Source organism: Gobius niger, assembly GCF_951799975.1.
Source record: "Gobius niger genome assembly, chromosome: 8".
Classification (NCBI taxonomy): domain Eukaryota; kingdom Metazoa; phylum Chordata; class Actinopteri; order Gobiiformes; family Gobiidae; genus Gobius; species Gobius niger.
Genome location: NC_136859.1, coordinates 31011409 through 31033543, shown reverse-complemented (window position 1 = coordinate 31033543; position 22135 = coordinate 31011409). Strand labels below are relative to the sequence as shown.

Below are 22135 nucleotides of genomic sequence, written 5' to 3'. Positions count from 1 at the left end.
TTAATGAATCCATTCCGTAGTCCATGTGGGGCTAGTACAAGATGATTTTATTTTATCTCCCCCTGGTGTCTCTGGCCAGAAAACCACAACTTTCCCTGCTTCAACCCGGAGGCGCAATACACACTAATGGAATCACAAAGAAGAAGCTAACAGGCTAACGGGCAAAGCTAACTGCGGGCTAGCGCCACTTAAACAGTGTTTACAGCCAAGTTTGAGTCAAAAAAAATGTCTCCATTGTGTAATTGGATGTACCATATCCCTCTCTCTCCCTTTGTCTTTTCTGTCAGCGTAGTATTTACTCTCACGGACAATTTATTAGTAACAAACTGTAACTTGCTACGACACCTCTCTAGGGCCATGAGCTACTTAGTACTTCTTTAAAGAGGCTTTTATAATAACAGAAAAGGAACACATTTGATCCTGAGATTATGGGTTTGAGTCCCACCTGCGCTTACTAACTTAAAATTAAAGGCACTGTACCTGATTTTATTAATTTCAATTTCATTTAGTGGCTTCCTTTTTCAGAGTTTGTAATCAAAAAAATCAAGTATAGGCCTTTAAGGTGTACTTTATTAATCCCAGTAGGGAAGCAGTAGGTTGCAGAAGAAGTGTCAGTACGAACCCGATAAAAACAGTACATCCACAGACATACAACACAATCAACATGTGCAATAACAAATACATTAAAAACAATGGACTTTGAAGTGCAGAACTTCAAAGTCCTAAAACACCTTTCGTTTCTCATAAATGAGTCAGTCTGAAATAGATCATTTCATATCCATATCACTTTAGTATTCTATTTTTAAAGACATTTTATTTCTGCCAGACAGCACACATACACACATACATACATACACACATACACACATACACACATACACATATACATATATACATACACATAAACACACACACATACACACATACACACATACATATATATACACACACACACAAACATACATAATCAAACTTACCACTTATCGCTCTGTCTTGTAAATGCACACAGATTTTGAACCATACGTCTTTTTATGATAAGAAAATAGTCTGTCCTCAGTTCAATATTCAGGCCTTTCACTGAAGGAAGTTAAATGATGGACCGGGATATAAGGCGCACTGTTAAAATTAAAGGCTTATATCTGCACCCTATGGTGTGAAAAATACGGTAGTTTCCTACATTTTATATTTTAACTCTACAAATGTTAAGCACTCCCTGATTTATGTAAAAATATTCGTCCAAATCTTCTTGAGGGCCAGAGGTTCCTTGCTGGTGGGCCGGATTTGGCCCTCGGGCCTGACGTTGCCTACCCCGTTCTAGTGTTTCACAAAGTCAAACTACATTGCACTCATCATAATCAGATCAAAGTTTTCATTACGTTTCACCTTATTAGTGTCATTAATGTATATTCACACACGAGAGACTGTCAACATGTTTCACAATGACTTTAATTACATAGACTCACATCTCACAGAAAAACATAAATAAAAAATGAGGAAGACAAAAAAAAAGCATAATCCTCAAATGACAGTGGTGCTGAAGGGAAGAAGATTGAGAGTCTGATGAGGCTGTCAGTTCTGCTGCTGGTATGAAGACGGGGAGGTGTTGGCGCCATATAGCTGAACACACATGTTACAGGAAGAAGAGAGATCATATTTACTTATTGAGAGCTGGTGTTTTATAGCATTTGCTGCTGAGTTCAGTATCTTATATTTCGTCTGCTGAACAAAGCTACCACTAAACCGGTCATTCAATGTTGTTTGTATTGGTTCCTTGGTTCCAACGCCTGCTGCAAATCACCTCTGTCCCTTTAAGGACCTGCTGCTCCAAAACAAACCCCTCCCTTTAATAAAGACACTTTTCCAGTTCAATATTTCAGCTCTTCCTTTTTATGACAGGTTCTTTCTGAAGTTGAGCTCAGAATAATCCTCCTTTTCCGCTGTCGTCCCGGTGCCGTCTCTGCTCCGCACTTTGCTCCTGAAGTTCACCTGTGCGTAACTCACTTCCACCTCATCATCGCTGCTGTCGGAAGAATTTGGATATTTCTGCTTTTGCAGTTCAGCGACATTCTCATAAACATCTCCAGTATCCTGTGAGACAAAAATAACACAATAATAGTGATTTTAGGAGATTGGAACGTTTAATTCAAACAACATTGGATACATGTTTTCTACCTGGTCATTTTTCTTAACCGCAGCATAGACAACGTCATCCTCTCTTGGTTTTGGGGGCACCTTCCTATAGACAGACTGGTTAGTGATTATATTCAATGGACTCTTACTCATGTTACTGTTACTTACTGTTTGGTCTTGTCAAAGTGCAGAGAGGCGTAGTACAGTGAACCGTCTGTGCCGTTTTGGCTGCTGGGGCCTGGCCGATCCTGAGAAGACACAAACTGGTTGAGTGGGGCGATAATTTAGTAGTCGTTAAAATAAAAGACAAATCTTACAAAAAGCTGTGTTTGAACATGATTTTAGTGGCAAAGCAAACAACTTGAAAAGTGGACATCTGCTGTATAGCGCTTTGAGTGCCTAATGTAGGTGGAAAAGCGCTATAGAAGTTGAGGCCATTTACCATTTATGCTTCATCTTCAAGGCAACAAATTCCGTTCCCTGTATGACGCAGCAGGAGCTTGGTTCGCATTGCCGGCAGTAAGTCAGACCTGTTCCCGGTGCGTGTTGGTCTCCACCAGGGCTGCCCTTTGTCACCGGTTCTGTTCATTACCTTTATGGACAGAATTTCTAGGCGCAGCCAGGGGCCGAGGGTGTCCGGTTTGGGAACTTCAGGATCTCATCTCTGCTGTTTGCAGACGATGCTGTTCTGTTGGCTTCAACAAACCAGGACCTTCATGCTCTGGGGCGGTTTGCAGCCGAGTGTGTAGTGGCCGGGATGAGGATCGGCACCTCCAAATCCGAGGCCATGGTTCTCCACCGGAAAAAGGTGGCTTCCCCTCTACAGGTCGGTGGGGAGTCCTTACCTCAAGTGGAGGAGTTCAAGTATCTCGGGGTCTTGTTCACGAGTGAGGGACGGATGGAGCGTGAGATCCACAGACGGATCGGTGCGCCGTCAGCAGTGATGCGGTCGCTGTATCGGTCTGTCGTGGTGAAGAGGGAGCTGAGTCGGGGCAAAGCTCTCGATTTACCGATCGATTTACGTTCCCACCCTCACCTATGGTCATGAGATTTGGGTAGTGACCGAAAGGACAAGCTCTCAAATACAAGCGGCCAAAATGAGTTTCCTTCGCAGGGTGGCTGGGCACACCCTCCGAGATCGGGTGAGGAGCTCAGTTACCCGGGAGGAGCTCGGAGTAGAGTCGCTGCTCCTTCACGTCGAAAGGAGCCAGCTGGGGTGGCTAGGGCATCTGTTTTGGATGCCTCCTGGTCGCCTCCCGCGGGAGGTGTTCATGGCACGTCCTATTGGTAGGAGGCCTCATGGAAGACCCGGGACACGCTGGTGTCCTGGGCAGTCTGGGCATCTCTGCTGAGACTGCTGCACTCGTGACCCCGCCCCGGATAAAGTGGAAGGAAATGGATGGATGGATGGATGGATGATGGACTCTAGGTAAGATTTCGATGCAGAAACATTACATGGTGAAAAGCTTTTGTAGATTTTGCTTAACTTGAGTCCCTGAATTAAAACACAACTTCTGTGGTTTCAGTGTCAACCAACTGCATACTGCAGTTTTCAACTTGATGGGACAATTTTTAGGATGTAGATGTAAATCAAAGTATGGTGGCTACTTAGCTCAGTGTATGGATTTTAGCGTTGGATTGTGATATATAATCAGCAATCTGCTTTAAGATTCAGTGATGTTGATTAGTGCAGCACATTGGTCAAGGGATGGCATATTGATTGTGTCAGTCATATTCCTGCTAAGACCTGCTAAGGGTTGGGTTTGTACCAACAGAAAATACATGTGTATTATTTTAATATCAGGCTGCTGTAGTAAATCAAAAATTGTTAAGACTTTTCCAAACTTTCAGAAGCTGCAGTTTCACAGTACTTTAGGTGGGCTGAACCTCAGGAGACAGTTACATGGACATGTTTGTCACGTGAAACATACCAAACACGCCTAAAGACACACACTACTCCCCCACTGCTTGTGATAAAATGAGTATTTGGAAGTATTTGGAGTATTTGGAAGTCTCGTTAGTTTTTGGTTTCGTCAGGTGACTGTACTGTAGCCACACTTTAATGGTCAATAATAAGCTAGTAACATAAGCGCTCAATGACGACCGCTTTAGAAGTGCTTCAGTGCATTTTAACATGTATAACCAGACTGTTGTAACAAGCAATACATTTGGAGAAGGATCTGTGCGTGTCACCTGCATCCCTGCCCTGACCACGAGCGCATGGCCTCTTCCTCTGCATCATCGATGTCCCCGAGTGGGAGGCGACTCACGGCGAACACCACTTCAAAAGTTGCTAACTGAAGTAAACGCTTTCACTTCGAAGGAGCTAATGCCCCCGTCTCAATACTCTAACTCACTTCTGATTGGCTGATAGCCGTAGTCCAATACATTCACCGCAGACGTGCCGCTGAATGCGCTATCTCAACATTATTTTTATTGATTTATTTCTGACCGTTTCTGGGGGACGGACATTTTTCCCAAATTGGTCAAAATGACGGAGGGATGGAGGACTTTAACCCATGACTTATAAATATTGCACTTATGCATGTACCTGAATGTAAACAGCTCAAATAAACTTAACTGAACTACCTGTTTGGGAAAGTTCACAGTGGAGTAAAGAGCGTTGGCGCTTGATACACCATTCCTGTCAACACAGAAAGACAATTTAAAGCATTCAACATTGATACTACAACATGTGTAACATGGGGTGGTTAGGGAATGGTTCGTCCTTGTTTTGGCTTACGTCAGGTCCGCTCTTCGCTGTGCTTCTGGGACATCTCGCCTCGCCTCTGCCCTGGCATCACCTGGGCCGTCCCTGGAGCTGTTCCATCGTCCCTGAACGAAAAAGCAACATAATAATCTACAACAAATCTGCTTCATTATGTGTTTTATCATCCCTTTTAGGATGAATACTGCATATGAAGTCCCGGTATGAACATATCAGGAGGTTTGTTCACATGGTCGACAGCATTGTTGGAGTCCCCCAAGGCTGCTTTTTGTCCCCAGCACTGTTCATAATGTTTATTCACATGATGCGATAAGGTAAGCCTTTTTTGATCTCACAATGGAGATATTCACTTTAGGTGAAGTCAGGGACCGAAAGGCACCTGGTTAGAGGACCACAAGATCTCAGTCATCCAGTCTGATCATTAAGACAAGCTTCAGCATGCGTTGGAGCAGTTTGCAGTAAAGGGAAGAACATCAGCACAAGGGAAAACCACCCAGTTACTTTCCCTTTGATTAAATAGTATGATACAAATGTCAAAATGGAAACAATGCTGCGTCCACTACTCAATCACTTATGAATGTTAGAAGGTGTGTGTTATAGAAATAGAAGTTATTACCACAATCCCTGAAGAACTCCTCCACCATGGCGTGTTTGTGCGTCCCTCCTTAGCTGAATTCTTACGTTTGAGTCTAAAGACGAACATGAGTGACAGTTAAATAACTTGTTGGTGAACCTGAACTAAAACAAGAGTTACTGTTTGTGTAAATACCTGTAAAGAAGGAAGGCACAGGAGATAATGATCAGCAGCACAAGAGCGAGAAGAATGAACTTCACAACGCTCCCTGCAGAAACAGAAACAACCTCTTTTCAATGTCGTTGTCAAATATACCGTTAAAAACTGTAAGATTTAACTTTAGGCCAATGTTAGGGAGGCTATTCAGTGCAATGTTTGAGCTAAAAAAATAGACATGGGAAGTAAGTCTCCATACATATTACATTGTGGTAAAGGTTAGCTCACACACTTATTTTTATAATAACAGGAAGTGTAACTATGTGATTGGTACATATAATATTGGCATGCCATTGACAAAATATTTATGGCATTTTTTTGTGTTTTTGTTGTACTTGATGTTGATGTGTCCCTTCACTTGCAGTTTGATTGTACATTTGGTCAGTTGGATTTTATCTTAGAATTTGAAGTTGTATTTGTGCATTTTGTGTTTGAAGTAGTCATGGTCCTCATTATTTGAAAATGTTCAAAAGTTCACATTAATGGGCTTTTATCATCTTTGCTTTGGCCAAGGTTTGTTTGTGGCTCCTGACCTGGTTGAAAGAGGCTGACGGGCTCCGATGTGCTCTGGCCCAGTTCGTTCTTGGCGGTGCAGTAATAGACTCCAGGCTGTGTGGACGGTACAGTGTAGTTGATGTTCTCAGACACTTTGGTGGTTCGTCCCTCTGAGCTCCTGTACCAGGTGTAACGGCTGATGGGGAAGCTGTGGCTACTACAGCTCAGAGTCACTGACCTGCTGCCATCAGAGCCCTGCTCCTCCTCTGCTCTCAGCACCAACGCCTGCTTTGGACCAACTGGACACAAGATTAAAGGAAAGGTATGAGAGATTCTTTTTAAATATTTCATCAACATGGCCCATTTGAGGAAAACATGTTCAAATGTCAAACGTGTTTTGTATCTGCCAAATCCAATGGCCAAATTAATTGGATATTTGCCTCATAATGGAATGATGAATGTAAGTTCTTACACAGCTCGAGAGACATGGAAGTAATGGAAAGATTAGTATCCACAAATGTTAAAACAAATAAATTAGCTCGTTCTGGAAAGTTGGAGATCCCTGAAAACTCCATCTATGTTGCATCAATCAACTCACAATCTCTATCACTCATACTGTATAAAACCCTCTCACATGTGACTTTGAGCTCAGCTGGTGCAGATGTTCCTCGGCTGATGGGGTTGTGGGCAGTGCAGCTGTAGAGGCCGCTGTCGTTCACACTGACAGACTTCACGGTGTAGACGGTCCCAGTGTGCACATGGAGCTCCTGCCCCGCTGTGACTCTGCTCCAGGAGACTGAGCTCACAGGAGGATCGCTCTGAGAGCGGCAGTGTAACGTCAGAGTCATGTTCTCTTTAACCGTCAGCCCTGGATAAGCCTGGACTCTCACCTCCTTAGGCCCGTCTGCAGACACAAGCACTAAGTCATTGGACATTTAAATCTCAAATATTGTACTGAAATGAAACGTGCCTGAAGACTTAATGTTGTGAAATAACTGTGTAAAAATGACTTGACTCACACTTGACCCTGAGTGACCTCTGCGTGCTCTGTGACCCCACTCTGTTGTGGGCGGAGCAGGTGTATTGTCCTGAATGGGCTGAGCTCACAGTGACAGAGTAACTCAGAGAGTTTTGGTCAGTGGTTTTCTTCAGCTCTTCTGTAGAACCCTGTGAGGTTCTGCTGAGGGTCAGGGAGGCGGCAGGAGAACTGTCCACGCTACATGAGATGGACACACTCTGACCCTCAGTCACCTCTGTGTCCATGGACAGAATCAGATTAGAGGGAGGATCTGTGGAGAAGAAACAACATGATCACTTATTAATAAAGACTTCACAAACTTTAGGTTCAACTGACATGGGACTGACAAGTTTGACAAATGACGTTTCAAGATGGCTAAAAGCCAAAAAACTCATTCTAGTTATCCTATGTGTGTCAAATCAGCTTTCTAAAGTGCCCTTCTGTTTCATGTCTTCTTCTAGTCTTCGACTTCAACTTGTAAAAGCCTCTGTTTGAAGATTCATTTTATTTGTTCTAAACTGGAGCTGTTCACTAAGAACATAAGGACTCTTCTTCTCACAGTGCTGTCTTATGAATTCCATAAAACCTTTCTGTGGTTTTCTACATTTTCATATATCAGAGAGTCCTGATATAAAAGCTTTAAAAACAAATGGTTCACTAATAATTGAACATCATATGAAATCAAATAGAGATGAACTATAATCATCATATTGCACATTCCTACTTGTATATAACACCATAGTGACTGATGACCTGCAGTTACTTACAGAGTACTTTTAAACAGAGGCCTGTGCTGTAAGTTCCTGATCCGATCTCGTTGCTTGCTCTGCAGCTGTAACAGTCCTCGTCTGCACTTCCCACACTCCTCAGCTCCAGACTGTTTATTCTTGTGCTGGGACGATATTGATTGTTTTGATTCCAGTAGTATGTTCCAGGAGGAGGGTTTGCGTCAGTGTTACATTGAAAAACCACAGAGTGACCAGCTGCTACTTCTCTGGTTTGACCGACAATTTCAATGCTGGTGTTCCTCGGTTTGTCTGCAACAGATACAATTATCATGATACATTCATATCATAAACTTTCAAATAACTGCATGTTGTAAAACTCTTGTCCAGAGAAGAGTAAACAGACATGTTCTCAGGGATGGACATTACCAACAGTCTCACAATAAAACACATGTGTTTAGTCAAAGAGACTAAAGGCAGAGTCTATGAAACAGATGCTCAGGTGTGTGAGGCTCTGGGGGTCAGTAGGTAGAACACTGGTTCTCAACCACATATCTCTTGAGGCATTCATTCAAAATCCGAGTGCCCCTAACGTTTGGATCCAGTGTCTGGGTAAAATCATATTTTATTTACTGTATTCTGACGCATTTTAAGTGCACCCGTGGGAAAATAAAAAGAATGCGCTGTTTAGATGATGCGATCATTATGCCCGAAAATCAGGATAAAACACACTAGTTATTAGTTAATATTTTAGTAAAATGATGCAAAATGAATGAATAATAAATGAATATTTATGGGTTATGGGCGCTATGACCAAAATACTCACTGATGCGTAGCCTACACAAATCCACTCACTCAGCAGCCTCGCCAACACTCACCTTTAGCGTCCTGGGGCCTCATTTATCAAACTGTGCGTGAGACTCTGACTTTGAAAGTGCGTGGGAAAGTAACGCAAAATTCTGAACGCAAAGTTTATTTCCGATCTATAAAACCCACCCGGACACTGACCTCTCCTCACTCACTCCACCCGGACACTGACCTCTCCTCACTCACTCCACCCGGACACTGACCTCTCCTCACTCACTCCACCCGGACACTGACCTCTCCTCACTCACTCCAACCGGACTCTGACCTCTCCTCACTCACTCCACCCGGACACTGACCTCTCCTCACTCACTCCAACCGGACTCTGACCTCACCTCACTCACTCCACCCGGACACTGACCTCTCCTCACTCACTCCACCCGGACACTGACCTCTCCTCACTCACACCACCCGGACACTGACCTCTCCTCACTCACTCCAACCGGACTCTGACCTCACCTCACTCACTCCACCCGGACACTGACCTCTCCTCACTCACTCCACCCGGACACTGACCTCTCCTCACTCACTCCACCCGGACACTGACCTCTCCTCACTCACTCCAACCGGACTCTGACCTCACCTCACTCACTCCACCCGGACACTGACCTCTCCTCACTCACTCCACCCGGACACTGACCTCTCCTCACTCACTCCACCCGGACACTGACCTCTCCTCACTCACTCCACCCGGACACTGACCTCTCCTCACTCACTCCAACCGGACACTGACCTCTCCTCACTCACTCCACCCAGACACTGACCCGGAGACACCCTCTCTGCCCCTCCCTCTCTGCCCCTCCCTCTCAGCCCCTCCCTCTCTGCCCCTCCCTCTCAGCCCCTCCCTCTCTGCCCCTCCCTCTCTGCCCCTCCCTCTCTGCCCCTCCCTCTCTGCATGTCGCCTTCGGTAAAACCCACTCATTATCGCCTCATGTTTAGGGAAATCTCATTCATAAGTCACTTTGCTTTGCCTTTTATGGTCAAATGGAGGCGGGCAGAGGGCGTGTCCAGAGGGCGTGGCGTGAGGTCCGCAGCTTTCTGCTCCAGGTGGAATCAGCGAAGGAAAGATTGCGGTCAGGCGTGCGTACCGGCGCATACGCAGGGTTTGCACAAACTTTGCGTTCAGAATTTTGCGTTACTTTCCCACGCACTTTCAAAGTCAGAGTCTCACGCACAGTTTGATAAATGAGGCCCCAGGACGCTAAAGGTGAGTGTTGGCGAGGCTGCTGAGTGAGTGAATCTGTGTAGGCTACGCATCAGTGAGTGTTTTGGTCATAGCGCCCATAACCCATAAATACAGTTATTCATTTATTTTGCATCACTTTACTAAAATATCAACTAACAACTAGTGTATTTTATACTGATTGTCGGGCATAATGATCGCATCATCTAAACAGCATATTGTTTTTATTTTCCCGCGGTGCACTTAAAATGCGTCAGAATACAGTAAATAAAATATGATTTTAAAAATTTTCCTAGGGGGTGGATCTCCCCCCTTAAGTCCCAGGCCACTGTTTGCCTAACTCAAAAAGTCACCGCACGCCACTGGTGTCAACCAAATAAAAACAAAGAAAGGTTTATACAAGTAGGAACAAGACGCCTGGAAACTCACACTGAACCTGTATCTGCAGTGATCCAGAGCGAGCTGTAGACACAGTGTTTTGAGCTGAGCACGAGTAAGAGCCACTGTCTTCAGGCTGGAGAGTCTTAGAAAACGTCTTTTCCGAGGACAGTCTCTGCTGGTGTTTAAACCAGGTAAATGTGTGTGGAGGGGGTTTACTCTGCAGCACTTCACAGGTGAGAGTCAGACTTTGGTCTTGTGTATATGGAGGCTGGGCTGACGCTCTCACTTCTACAATAGGTCCATCTGAAACAAGACGCCAGTGTCAGAGCCAATTCAAATAATGAAAAAAGCTAAATTGTTTAAGTATCTTACATATTTGAACAAAGTTGGATCTTTGGGTCCCAACTCTGTTTTGGGCCAGACACACATAATCTTCACTGTCTTGAATCTGAGCTGAGTTAATTTCCCAAACAGCTCCACTGTGTTGAGTGGGGTTCTTTCCCTGACTGGATCTGTACCAGGTAAATGTGGGAGGGGGATTTCCTTTGGCTGAACAGCTCAGAGACACAGACTGAACCTCTTTAACATCATTAGAGTTTATTTCAGCCGCTGTGTCTTGAGGAGAATCTGTATAAACCAAAGACACAATAGGCCTGTATTGCAGTAGTTCTCATATGTGAATAACAGAGCCACATTATCCAATGGGCTAACAGGGGCTGGAGCCCAGGGGCCAACCAGTCATCAGAATTAAAAGAAAAAGGTCATGTCAATCACTTCATGACTGACCGTATGTGTTGACTGTGCTGCGCTCCTGTGTGTGTACCTGGAGCAGGCCCGCCCGACCTGGCCCAGAGATACATGTAGGAGTAGCAGGGTTAGGGTTTTCGTGGGATTTAGGGTTAGGGTTATAGGTTAGCGTTAGGGTTTGCGCTGAGGGGGGGTGGGGGCCTAAAATTGTGTTTAAAGGGATATTTCAGGATTTTTGACATAGGGCCTCATTTCCTATTTATCCAGAGTGTTGCTAATTTCTGATATTTTAAGATATCTTTTTGGTAATTCATGCAGTCCTTGTATTTGAAGAGTTACGTGGTGCTAGGCTAATGCAAGGCTAGTGCATTTCTATGGTATCAGCTACACTGCATTAAAAACAGTCTGACCCGCTCCACAGTGCACCTGAGGCAAATCACTTGTAACGCCAGACTAACCATATAAATGTCTGTGTCCTTTTCATACCTTTCGGTATGAAAAGCGCTTTATAAATTTGATTGATTGATTGATTGTCAAGCCTGGAATGGTTCAAATTAGGGAAAGTGTTTGAGCTCTTATAGGATCTGTTTATGGATCGTCTGAGAAATAAAGGCTATTATCACTGTCGAGGTGTTTTAAAGGGGCTATATCATGCTATTTTAGCCATTCCAAAGTTAATTTGAACCATTTTGCATTTAAAATACCTTATATTTGAGCCGCATCAGCTTCGTGGTTGTATAAGCTACGCAGCGGCGGAGTGATCTGCTAGAAAATAGTCCCTGAAAATGCGATCATTCATGTGATGCAAGGTCAGTTATATTCCAAACATTATTCTATCGTCACAAACATTTATATGGTTAGTCTGGCGTTGACTTGACTCATTTGACTCAGACTGTTTTTAATGCAGGCTAGCTGATACCATAGACATGCACTAGCCTAGCGCCACGCAACTCTTGAAATAAAACAACTGCATGAATTACACAAAAAAAAACCCTGGAAAACTAGGAAAGGAGGCCCTATGTCAAAAATCCTGAAATATCCCTATAAGCCCCGGGGCCTATGGGTACATTAAGGTGGGCCTGGTGACTAATGTGGTTCTCTGAGTAACGACACATTGAAAGCAAGATTGAAAACATTGGTGGAAAAGGTCCCAAAAAAAAAAAGGTTTTGCCAGAAGACTTACATGAAGACTGACTTACTTAAAAGACAAAACCGTTATTAAAGTTGTCTCTAAATGACTAGAACTGCAGGAGCCTGAGTTCCACCTTTGTTCAAGTGACAACGTTGTTGAAAATGTTCTGTACTTACACCACACAGTGATATTGATCTTCTTAACAAGTTGTGGGTGCTTGTTTCCTCGTGTTTGACAGGTGAACTCTCTGCCATCATCCCTCCATGTAGCGCCGTAATATGTAGCTTCATAGCTATCCCTAGACTGATATGTTCTCAAACCAGACGGAGGAACGCTTTCAATGTCCAGGTATGAAGGACATGTTCTCGGAGTAGAACATCTGAGTCTGACGCTGTGATTCTCTCGTACAGGGTCTGGTTTATTGAAAGTGATCGGACATGGGTTTACTGTGAACAGGAAAAGAATGTGGTTTTAATGTTTCTTTGTTGATCCACCAAAAATATTGTTCTTACCTGTAACTGTAAGTTTAGCCTTGTTGTTTGTACTCCACTTATAATCTCGACCCTTAGCGATGTATCTGAAAAAGTACTCTCCACTGTCCTGTTCTCTCAGGTCACAGATAGACACACTGCATGATGGTCCTCTGGAGGATGTGGCTCTGTTTGATAATCGTGTTGATCCAGTGTAAGTGACTCTTCCTCCAAACTGTGAGCTGACGGGACGTTCTGTGGGTTTGTTACTGTACACGATGGTGCCACTGAAATCCTTAATAGTGTAATTCCATGTCCCGTCCTTGATCCAGAACCACAGAGCGTCTTCATCAGGTAAATCTCCAGTGACTTTACACTTGATCTCCACACACGTCCCCACATAGGCTCTCAGTGAGGTGGTCTCTATCACTGCATCACTGTGGGAGTAGCAGGGACCAGCTGATGGACAAGAGGAGGAAGAAAAACTTAGTTTAATCTTCATGCTGTATTATCACAAGATACTCTTCAAGAAAGCAGCTTCCCTGAAATGAAAATGTTTCACTTTCCAAATCTTGAATATTTGCTTCTGTTTTGAAGCTTGAATTTTAACAACAGATCATAACACAAAGTCTATGGATGCAACGTGACCTTGAGCAATGAAACTGTGACAAAATGATTCTGAAGGTGAAAGCATCTGGTAATGTCAAAATCATCTGGAAACTCCTCCACAGTTTTACTCACCGTTCATAGTGTTAGTGTGTTTGAGCACCGAAATTGTTTGACGGTTAGTCACAAGTTTTAAGAGCAGCTCAAGACCCACCTTTTTAGCTTAGCTTTTAACTGACTAATCTATTCATTTAATCCTAATATATAAATGTACATATTTGGGAGGTTGTCCCAGACGCATTATTTTAAATGTTGTAATCTGTAAAGCACTTTGTGATACCTTTCGGTATGAAAAGCGCTTTATAAATTTGATTGATTGATTGATTGTCAAGCCTGGAATGGTTCAAATTAGGGAAAGTGTTTGAGCTCTTATAGGATCTGTTTATGGATCGTCTGAGAAATAAAGGCTATTATCACTGTCGAGGTGTTTTAAAGGGGCTATATCATGCTATTTTAGCCATTCCAAAGTTAAGTATAGGCATTTATATGATATATTGTACCTCTACCATTATGGAGCACTCATTTTTGTGATAAATATAAGTGTTTTCTGGAGGTATTTTTCGAACCCGGAAGACAAAACGCTTCGATTCAGTTAACTCCGCCCCCTCTCTCCGCACATACAACTTTACCGTTATATAAATAAACAACAATAAGTGAAGTTACTTCACGATGCAGTTATACAGAGTTGACATCTGCAACACAGCTTCATAAATGGCTAACACACATGCTAATATGCTAACACACAAGCTAACCCGCGTTTGGATTGACTCACCCTCTGCTCCATCGCTGTTTACATTATGGGACTCGCGTTGGTTATAAAAGTTAATCCACTTTGATTCTGGCGAAGGTTCACCAAACATCCATCAGAGACAGTCACAGAAAAACAATATTTTGGCTGATAGTCGCTGAATCCCGGAGAAAAAAACAGCTGAGTGGCCTCTTCCTGAAAAGGGTTGAATATAAACTCCTCGTCCTCGTAGCCAAACGCGCTTCTTTTTCTCCGTCCGTGACATGATCGTTAGTTAAGAATGAAGAACAGGTGTGTCCAGAGTAGGTAACGAGCTCCATCTTCACAGCTGCAGCGCAAACATGACTGATCTGTTCAGACGCTCAGGGGTGTGTTAGTTTTGGCCACAGCTGACGTGGAAGCACTTCGGGCACATCCTTTTTTTTTTTTATTTATTTATTTATTTTTTTCATTTTTTACTCTTTGTTTCTCTCTTACGACCGAAATAATGAAAACGCTGTTTTACAAATTAAAATCAGGCCGTAAGCAAAGAATTAAGACATTACATTACAAACGTTGAGCACTTCCGTTCCGTTGTTACGACACAACTGAACACTCAGTCGTTCACCAGGAGAGGGAGGAGCAGCTGCTCAGAGAGCAGGATTCAGGGGGATTACTGAGAGCTGCATGAATGAAGCCACAAACCACTCTGGGGGTGTTTTTGATAAGGAAATAGCATAACAACATGGCTAAAAGCTCCAAAAAGTCGATTTTGCATGATATAGGACCTTTAAATGATTAACATTTGAGGAGGAAAGCTTTGAACTTGCTTTAGAAAGGGGAGTTTGGGGGGTGAGACAGGACTCTGGATTCTGATTGGCCACCTCCAGATCACTCCACCTCCCCACTGAGAGAAGTATTTTGGGGTCAGCAAAGAGTTGAGTTAAATTTTATCACTAACTTATAGTATATGGGAAATTGGCGCATAAGGTAAATTTGGTGGTGGTGGTTTATTTCAGTCTGTATCTTCCATAGATGTAATAATTAAAGATAGATTAATACCTATTCAGCCCCATTCATTAAAAAAGGTTCCCAAGTCCTGTGTGAACCTTAATGGCCGCTCTGTTTCCTCCTACCCAGACTGTTCCTTAAAAGGGCAAAAAGGCTCCACAGAGCTCCAGAGCTTGATTGACAGGCTCTGGAGCCAGTCAATGCACTGAAAATGCTTCCTCTTTTTCAGGCTGGTAAACAAAAACCAACGTGGTTAAAAATATTTCACCCAGTATTTCAAAGAAAATGACTCCAGTTGAGTCCTTATACTTTACAAAATTGACCAAACTGTTTGCAGATTGTGTTCAGCGTGTTCAGAACAAACAGAAAATGACTTTGAGTTATCAGGCGTGTAGAGATGTAGAAAGTCTTTGGCGAGCTACCTAGAAAGGTCTGGTCTCTCTGGGTTTAAACCTTTCTTTAATATATTCAGGAAGCTTATGGTTAAAAGTTCCACACCATAATTTAGGAATGGTAGAATGAGGGCATTGTATAATACATGTAGGTTTAAAAGAAAGCCCCCCCATCCCAGTGAAAAAGTCTGAACACACCCACTTAGAAATGATGAAATCCTTTCTTCTCACTAAAATTTGTGTTTGCAAATACTTCAAAAATGCTTAATACTGTGCAAATATGATGACGTGTTGCCATAACACTTTCAGTATTAAAAAATAAGTTCTTGAAAGGCGGCTCTCGACGTTGCATCTAAATCATTCTCATCTCCATCATTCATGCATTATATTTCAGAAATTGTTTGAATTTTAAATTAAGACATCTCAGTTTTTGGATTAGGGTCTAATCATTGTTCATACATTCAGTACTAATACATACATAGCTGGCATACCTGTAATTGTGATCAGAAGAATGAGCCAGCTGATTGACTGACAGGCCATTCCCATCACAGCGCCCAGCTTCATCTGTTCACTCACTTTTCATTCAAGATCCAAAAGTCACCTAGAAGTAAACAGAAATTATATCACAACAAAAAACTTTGTTCCATGACAAATCACCGTGTTAGATTTCGTAAAAGGCTATTTCAACGATTTACTGTAGCATTTCCTGTTACAGTTTAACAAATAATACAAAATTCTTCTTCTGTTTCTTCTGTCTTAATAATGTTTAAAATACTTAACAATATCAGACTTACCGTAAGTTACCATACCGTGAACTGAGGAGTCTTGAATTAAAAATAAAATAGGGAACTTTTCACACATGGCTTCTGGCTCGCAGCATTTGCATGTTCACCCATGCACAGTGGGGACAGCATGATTTTACTAAGTGCAATGTGCTCCTTCTCACGGCCGGAACACTTCCTCTTTTTCACGATGTGAAAGCGACGAGAAACAATGATAAAAAATGGCTAATACACGAATAGGAACACTGCTTCACAAGCTGCACTTTACCTTTATCAGTCAAACATTAGTGACCTTGATGGGCTGATGGGTGTTTGAAGGTACATTATTCAACTTTTTTTAGATGAAAAAAAAGTTGATATATTATACCTTGTAATGACCCAGCAGCTGTATGAGTGGTCAGCATGTCCCTTTACTTTTTGGGTCTGTAAGACGTTTCAGAATCAGTGGTTTGGAAGGTGACCCGTTTTTTTCTGCATAAAAAGTGTTTTAAATGTATGAATGGTCTTGGTTCTTCTTATCTTTCAGAACTGCTTTCACCTTATGAACCTTCGTGGCCCCTGTGCTCCTCCTGGTCATTGCTAAAGTTCACTCACGAGACGAGAAGCGGCGTCTTTTCATTTGTGTAAGTGTGTAAGTGTTTACTGTGTATTTGGGGGTTGGGTTGTTTTCAATCATTGTTAATCTGCAAAGCAAAACAAAAAGCGGTTTAAAAATAGAAAGTTTAATTGAAATGGGCAAGTCATGCTTTCTTTTCTGCACAGACACGACTTGCGTAGCCTGAACTTCAACACTGACCTTTGTTGAGCACCCCAACACAATGCAAACTTGTAATGTCAACATGAACGTCTGCCATGACCATACACAATGTTTCACCATTGCAATAATACACCAGGATTAGTGCAGGATCATTTTCTCATTGTTTATAGATGATAAGCGAGGGTTGGGGTTAGGGAACACTGAAGGCAAAAATAATCCATCCATCAACCTAATTTCATATTTAAAGCCATACTGCACAACATATCACCCAATAGACATACAATTAATGCAAGCTTTATGCTTATTATTGGTAAAAAAAAATAATAATTAAAAAGTAGCTTAAAGGGATATTTCAGGATTTTTGACATAGGGCCTCATTTCCTACTTATCCAGAGTGTTGTTGATTTCTGAAGATATTTTTTTTATTCATGCAGTCCTTGTATTTGAAGAGTTAAGTGGTGCTAGGCTAGCGCTAGGCTAGCGCATGTCTATCGTAGCTAGTAGCCTGCATTAAAAACTGTCTGACCCAAGCACAGTGCACCTGAGGCAAATCTCTTATAACACCAGACTACCCATATAAATGTCTGTGTTGACTGAATATTTTTTTTAATATGATCATTTTGCATTTAATCTTATATTTGAGCAGCATCAGCTTCCTGGTTGTCGCTACGCAGCGGCGGATTGATCTGCTCGGTTACCGGATCTACAGTAGTTGGTTTACCTGCGGCCGCATTACTACATGTGGAATTCACAAAGGAGCTTTCTACAAATCAGATATGGCAACGTTTCGGGGACGACCCTATGATTTTGAAGAGGTTTTTAATGCAGGCTACCAGTTACCATAGACATGCGCTAGCCTAGCACTAGCCTAGCACCACTAAACTCTTCAAATATAAGGACTGCATGAATAAAAATATTTTAAAAACATCTCCAGAAATCAATAACACTCTTGATAACTTGTAAATGAGGCCCTATTTAAAAAATCCTGAAATATCCCTTTAAGAGCATGTGTCTTACTGTGATTGGGCTCTCATGGCAAAAATAGCATTGTCTGTCTCTTGCTGAGCATTAAGGATGTTTGGCATTACTTCCAAGTCACCATTTTGTGGCAGTTTATTTGCTATTGTGGCATATAAATTCTGCACTTTGGCTCAATGATAAAACAACCAATCCCATCCTAGAAGGGTGGATGCATGTTGCAGATTGTGGTTATAAAACAAAGTGTCTGATCTTTATCAGAATAACACTCTAAAGTCTTTTGAGCAGCTTATATTATAGTATATTTAAGGTGCCTGCCTTTATGTCAAAAGAGGTCATTGTTTCATTGTATGTGGGAGTGCCTTAAAATGGTCTTTTGGAAGCAGAGCGGTGTATTGGAAAGAGCAAAACCTGTGTGGATTATCTGAATGTCATCAACTTCAACTCTGGATAAAAATACATATACTGTATGTCAAGAAACAGACTCCATCAATGTTGGGACATCTGGCCAAGATTATATATCTTTCTGGAAAACTGCAATCTTCATGGTGTCGACTTAAATTCTTGAACTGTTTAAAATAATATAGTAAATATAATGTATAATGTCTGCCCTTCCCTTCAAACCCTCTTTTATGTTTTAATTGTGTGATTTTTTCACTTCTCTATTGGCTGAAACAATCATCCCAAGAGAGTTCACCGTCCCTCCTGCTGAACTACTTCCACAATCTTCGCCGCATCAGCCGCCATGTCGTCAAGCGCTGCGTTCAAGGCCTGGAGCATGGCGGCGAAAGACTTGCTGGCAGAGCACGCCTGCCTGGGCATGGCCATCTGCACCAACCGCGACGAAACCGTGGACACCTCTTTTTCCGCTGCTGCGAGACGTTTTTTCACCTCGCCTTTAGAGACCTCCAGTGACAGGGTGCAAGTCCGCAGGGCTTTCAGTCTCGCCGGGTCGATTCCACGCGATCTGGCAAGTCTGTCCACGGATTCGTTGTCCAAGCACAAAGACAGCTGCGCTTTGCTGAGGATCCGTACGCCAACGCTGGAGTCCACCATCGAGGCCACGAAGGGAACTGGGAGAGTCGATATCCCGCCGGAGAGAGACGCTGCGGCCCAGACTAAAGCTTTAAATGCCTCCTTCTTCTGAGTTACAAGCGTCTGAGTCAATGTCGGTAGAGCGAGCAATAACGCATGGGCACGGATCTCGGGTAAGTCTAGGCACACGTCTTCCAAAAGTCCAGGGAAGTCCAGTTTCTCCAAGCAAGACGGATTGACAACGTAGACCTTAGGTACGGCTACGCCCTGTGCGGTTAGTACTTCCAAACCTGCTTTTCGTTTCTCTTCCAGAGTCTTGACCTTGTCAGACACCAAAAGCACAAAGTAAACCGTTTTGTTTTGAAGAGAACGCGCTTCCAAAAAGACCTTAACACTGTTCACTTGGAGGCTATCTGTGAATGCCATGAAGACCGCATTGTAGCGTGCAAACTTGTACTTGTCCATGTACGATTCAGGGTCAAAGGGCGAGGTGTTCTGGATAGGAGGCAGGTCCCACAAGCGGAAATCTGTGTGTTTCGGATCTGGGTATCCCGCCACTTCCTCAGGAGCAACAGTGGAAGGGTGCACGGCTGCCCCCTGGTCGCCAACACCAAGGCCACGCAAAGAGTTGAGGAACGTAGTCTTCTCCTGGCATCGGTCGCCCACCACGCCAACGTTGATCCGGCTGATGAGAAGGTCTTCAATCGCATCCTTGACGTCCGAAAGTTTGTTGGTGTCCATGGACTCTTTGAGCACCTCCAGGAGGTTGAGGCTTTTGAGCACGTCGGCCATGTCTGAAATGGAGAGAGATATTGATTAAGGTAAGATTGGGACGAGCAATGTAGCATGCCCATGTGGAAAGAGTCAAGAGTTAAAGTGATCTCATATTGCGATAAACAATACTTGGTTAACCGATTATTTCTCATCATGGTGGTATTGTTTTTTGGTTTCAGCCAAAGAACTTCCTCAAGGCTAAGGTATAGATGTTAAAGTCACAGTCCCTTTGGAAAAGCTTGCCAAATTCTCCTTTATTTGTACCAGTTTGGGTGTTGCTACATACAGTAAATAGAAAATGAACTATAATTGTCTAAATTAACTAAAAAATGACAATAGAGCAGCACTTTATATCAGTGTCAGGAGGGGTTTTGATCATCTTTTTTGCCAATGCGTCAAAAAGGTAAAAGTTGGGTTTTATCAGAATCTAACTAAGGTGTTGGTCAGACTTCTCCTAAACTAATGGAAGATTAAGACACCAAGGATTAAGACCCAATGACTAAAGATGTACTTTGGTTCATCTTTAGTCATTGGGCGTTCAAATCAAGCTGGGAGTTGACTTAGTATGCACTGCTATGTTTCGAAATGAGTGAACAGCATTTGATGGGGGGAGCCAAATTGTGACTTTTTACCACCCACGTTGAATAGTCAAACTTCATTTTTCTAAAAGCCTAATGTCAATTAAATGGACAAGTCAGCATACGAGCGATCGCTGTTATTGTTTACTTCCGCAATTTTCGCCGGATGTTTGGTAGGCAGCTGATGCATACAGGCCTCTAACTCGGTTTTATAAAATGATGGATCTGTTACAGCGCAAGAGAAGCAATGCCCTGTTTATGGACATTGTTTTTGCTGATTATAGGATTTTAATAAAATGTTTATCAAATATGAAAATGTAAAATGCCTACCACGGCCAACGGATGTGACGACATCGCGATCGCTCGTATTGAGGTGACAGACTTTTAGCTATTTACCCATGTCATTACATTTCAAGTAAAAAACAATCAAACAAAAAAAAACAATGCTTTAGTCGTAGTACTGGCGCAAAACCGTAACAACTGGGAAAGCGATTGTGTAAAAATGGGACAACTCCATGGTTTTGGAGAACTCCACTGGGGACACGGGACAGAGGGCTCAAAACTGGGACTGTCCATGGGTAAACTTGGAGATCTGGTCACCCTAAGCATTTGGTCGACGGTGTAGGTTTTGGCTGTTTGAACCACAATGCATCGAGCTGACACAGTTCATCTTTATCTTTAGTCTTAAAGGAATAGGCCCCCGTTTTTACATACTGAGACATGTTCTTCCCATAGCTTTGACGAGTTCTTTAGGACCTGTCTGATCTTCACCCGTTCCTAAAGAATTCGTCAAAGCTAAGGTAAGAACATGTCTCAGTATGTAAAAACGGTGGCCTATTCCTTGCGGTCTTGCTGTACTTTTTGACATGTATAGCATCACTCAAAATTCTCTCTCTCTCTCTCTCTCTCTCTCAAACTACCCAATAGCAGTTGCATTATTTTCAGTTCCTGTTAAGAAGAGCACTATCTGTTGGGTGCTGTGAAGTTGCAAGTTTCAAATGTATTTTTTTTTTCTGCACTAAGTATTTGTAAAAATTACAAATACACTACTACAGGGGTGGCTAACTAGTCAGAGACCAAGAGCCGAAATTTTCAACCTTGATCCTGTGAAGAGCCACAAAGGCACCGACCATTAGCGAGATCCCGGGGCTTTAGTTTATTGTGATTAAATAGAATGTGACCGTTATATTTAATCACAATAAACTATAACTTTATGCCTTTTTCCTTTTTTTTTTAAATAATTGTGTTAGATTTAATGGTTTTACTCCTCACCAAGATTGAAATACATGTATATTAACTGAAATTTGTTCTGCTGTTCTGCTCTGACTGAGACAGAATTAGATTTTTGTTTGTATATGGGGTCCTGCCCTCTGAGCCCCCTTCTGTGATTCGCCCCTGGCCTGTGTGCTCAGTGCCTGCAGCTTCGTCCTGACTGGACTGTGCAGAGAACGCACTCTAGGCTGCACAAAGTTCATAAAGTTCAACCAGGAGCCTCTGGACGTCTGAGAGTCTGTTTTAAGTTGCATCTGTTACAGTTACTGTCACATGTGGAAGAAAAGTCATGACTTTGCGTATTTCCGCGTTACGATGTCGCGCTTTGCATCATATGCTACATAAGAGCTCCGCTTTTTTCCATTTCCTAATTTTGATCTTTTCTGTGAATATGATTCCAAATTTCATCAAATAAAAAGTAGGCTAATCAGGACCCTGAGCAACAGAAGCTGATCCCAGAGCCACGATCTGCCTGCCTGTTGTTTAACCTACATCCCGCT

The 22135-nt window shown here is 42.7% G+C and overlaps 2 protein-coding genes and 1 long non-coding RNA gene across 3 annotated transcripts; all 3 read right to left on the bottom strand.

Moving 5' to 3' along the window:
* Positions 1–1740: 1740 nt before the first annotated feature.
* LOC306966752 (B-cell receptor CD22) lies at positions 1741–10621 on the bottom strand (the record flags this gene model as incomplete). Its single annotated transcript, XM_079561566.1, has 12 exons — positions 1741–2088; positions 2173–2236; positions 2299–2378; positions 4720–4774; positions 4874–4965; positions 5475–5547; positions 5628–5700; positions 6182–6442; positions 6778–7047; positions 7163–7432; positions 7929–8198; positions 10363–10621. Coding segments are annotated over 12 exons (1968 nt in total), but the record flags the coding sequence as incomplete, so codon positions are not given.
* A 1903-nt stretch (positions 10622–12524) lies between these two features.
* LOC306966446 lies at positions 12525–16346 on the bottom strand. The gene is made up of 4 exons (XR_013793106.1): positions 16254–16346; positions 15951–16060; positions 12706–13122; positions 12525–12639 (listed from the first exon to the last, which is right to left on the bottom strand). It is a non-coding gene; the product is annotated as an uncharacterized lncRNA (long non-coding RNA).
* Positions 16347–18669: 2323 nt separating this feature from the next.
* On the bottom strand, positions 18670–19803 carry irgq2 (immunity-related GTPase family, q2; the record flags this gene model as incomplete). The annotated part of the gene is made up of 1 exon (XM_079561565.1): positions 18670–19803. One exon carries the CDS (start codon positions 19801–19803, stop codon positions 18670–18672), a length of 1134 nt encoding a protein of 377 aa, XP_079417691.1.
* Positions 19804–22135: the final 2332 nt, after the last annotated feature.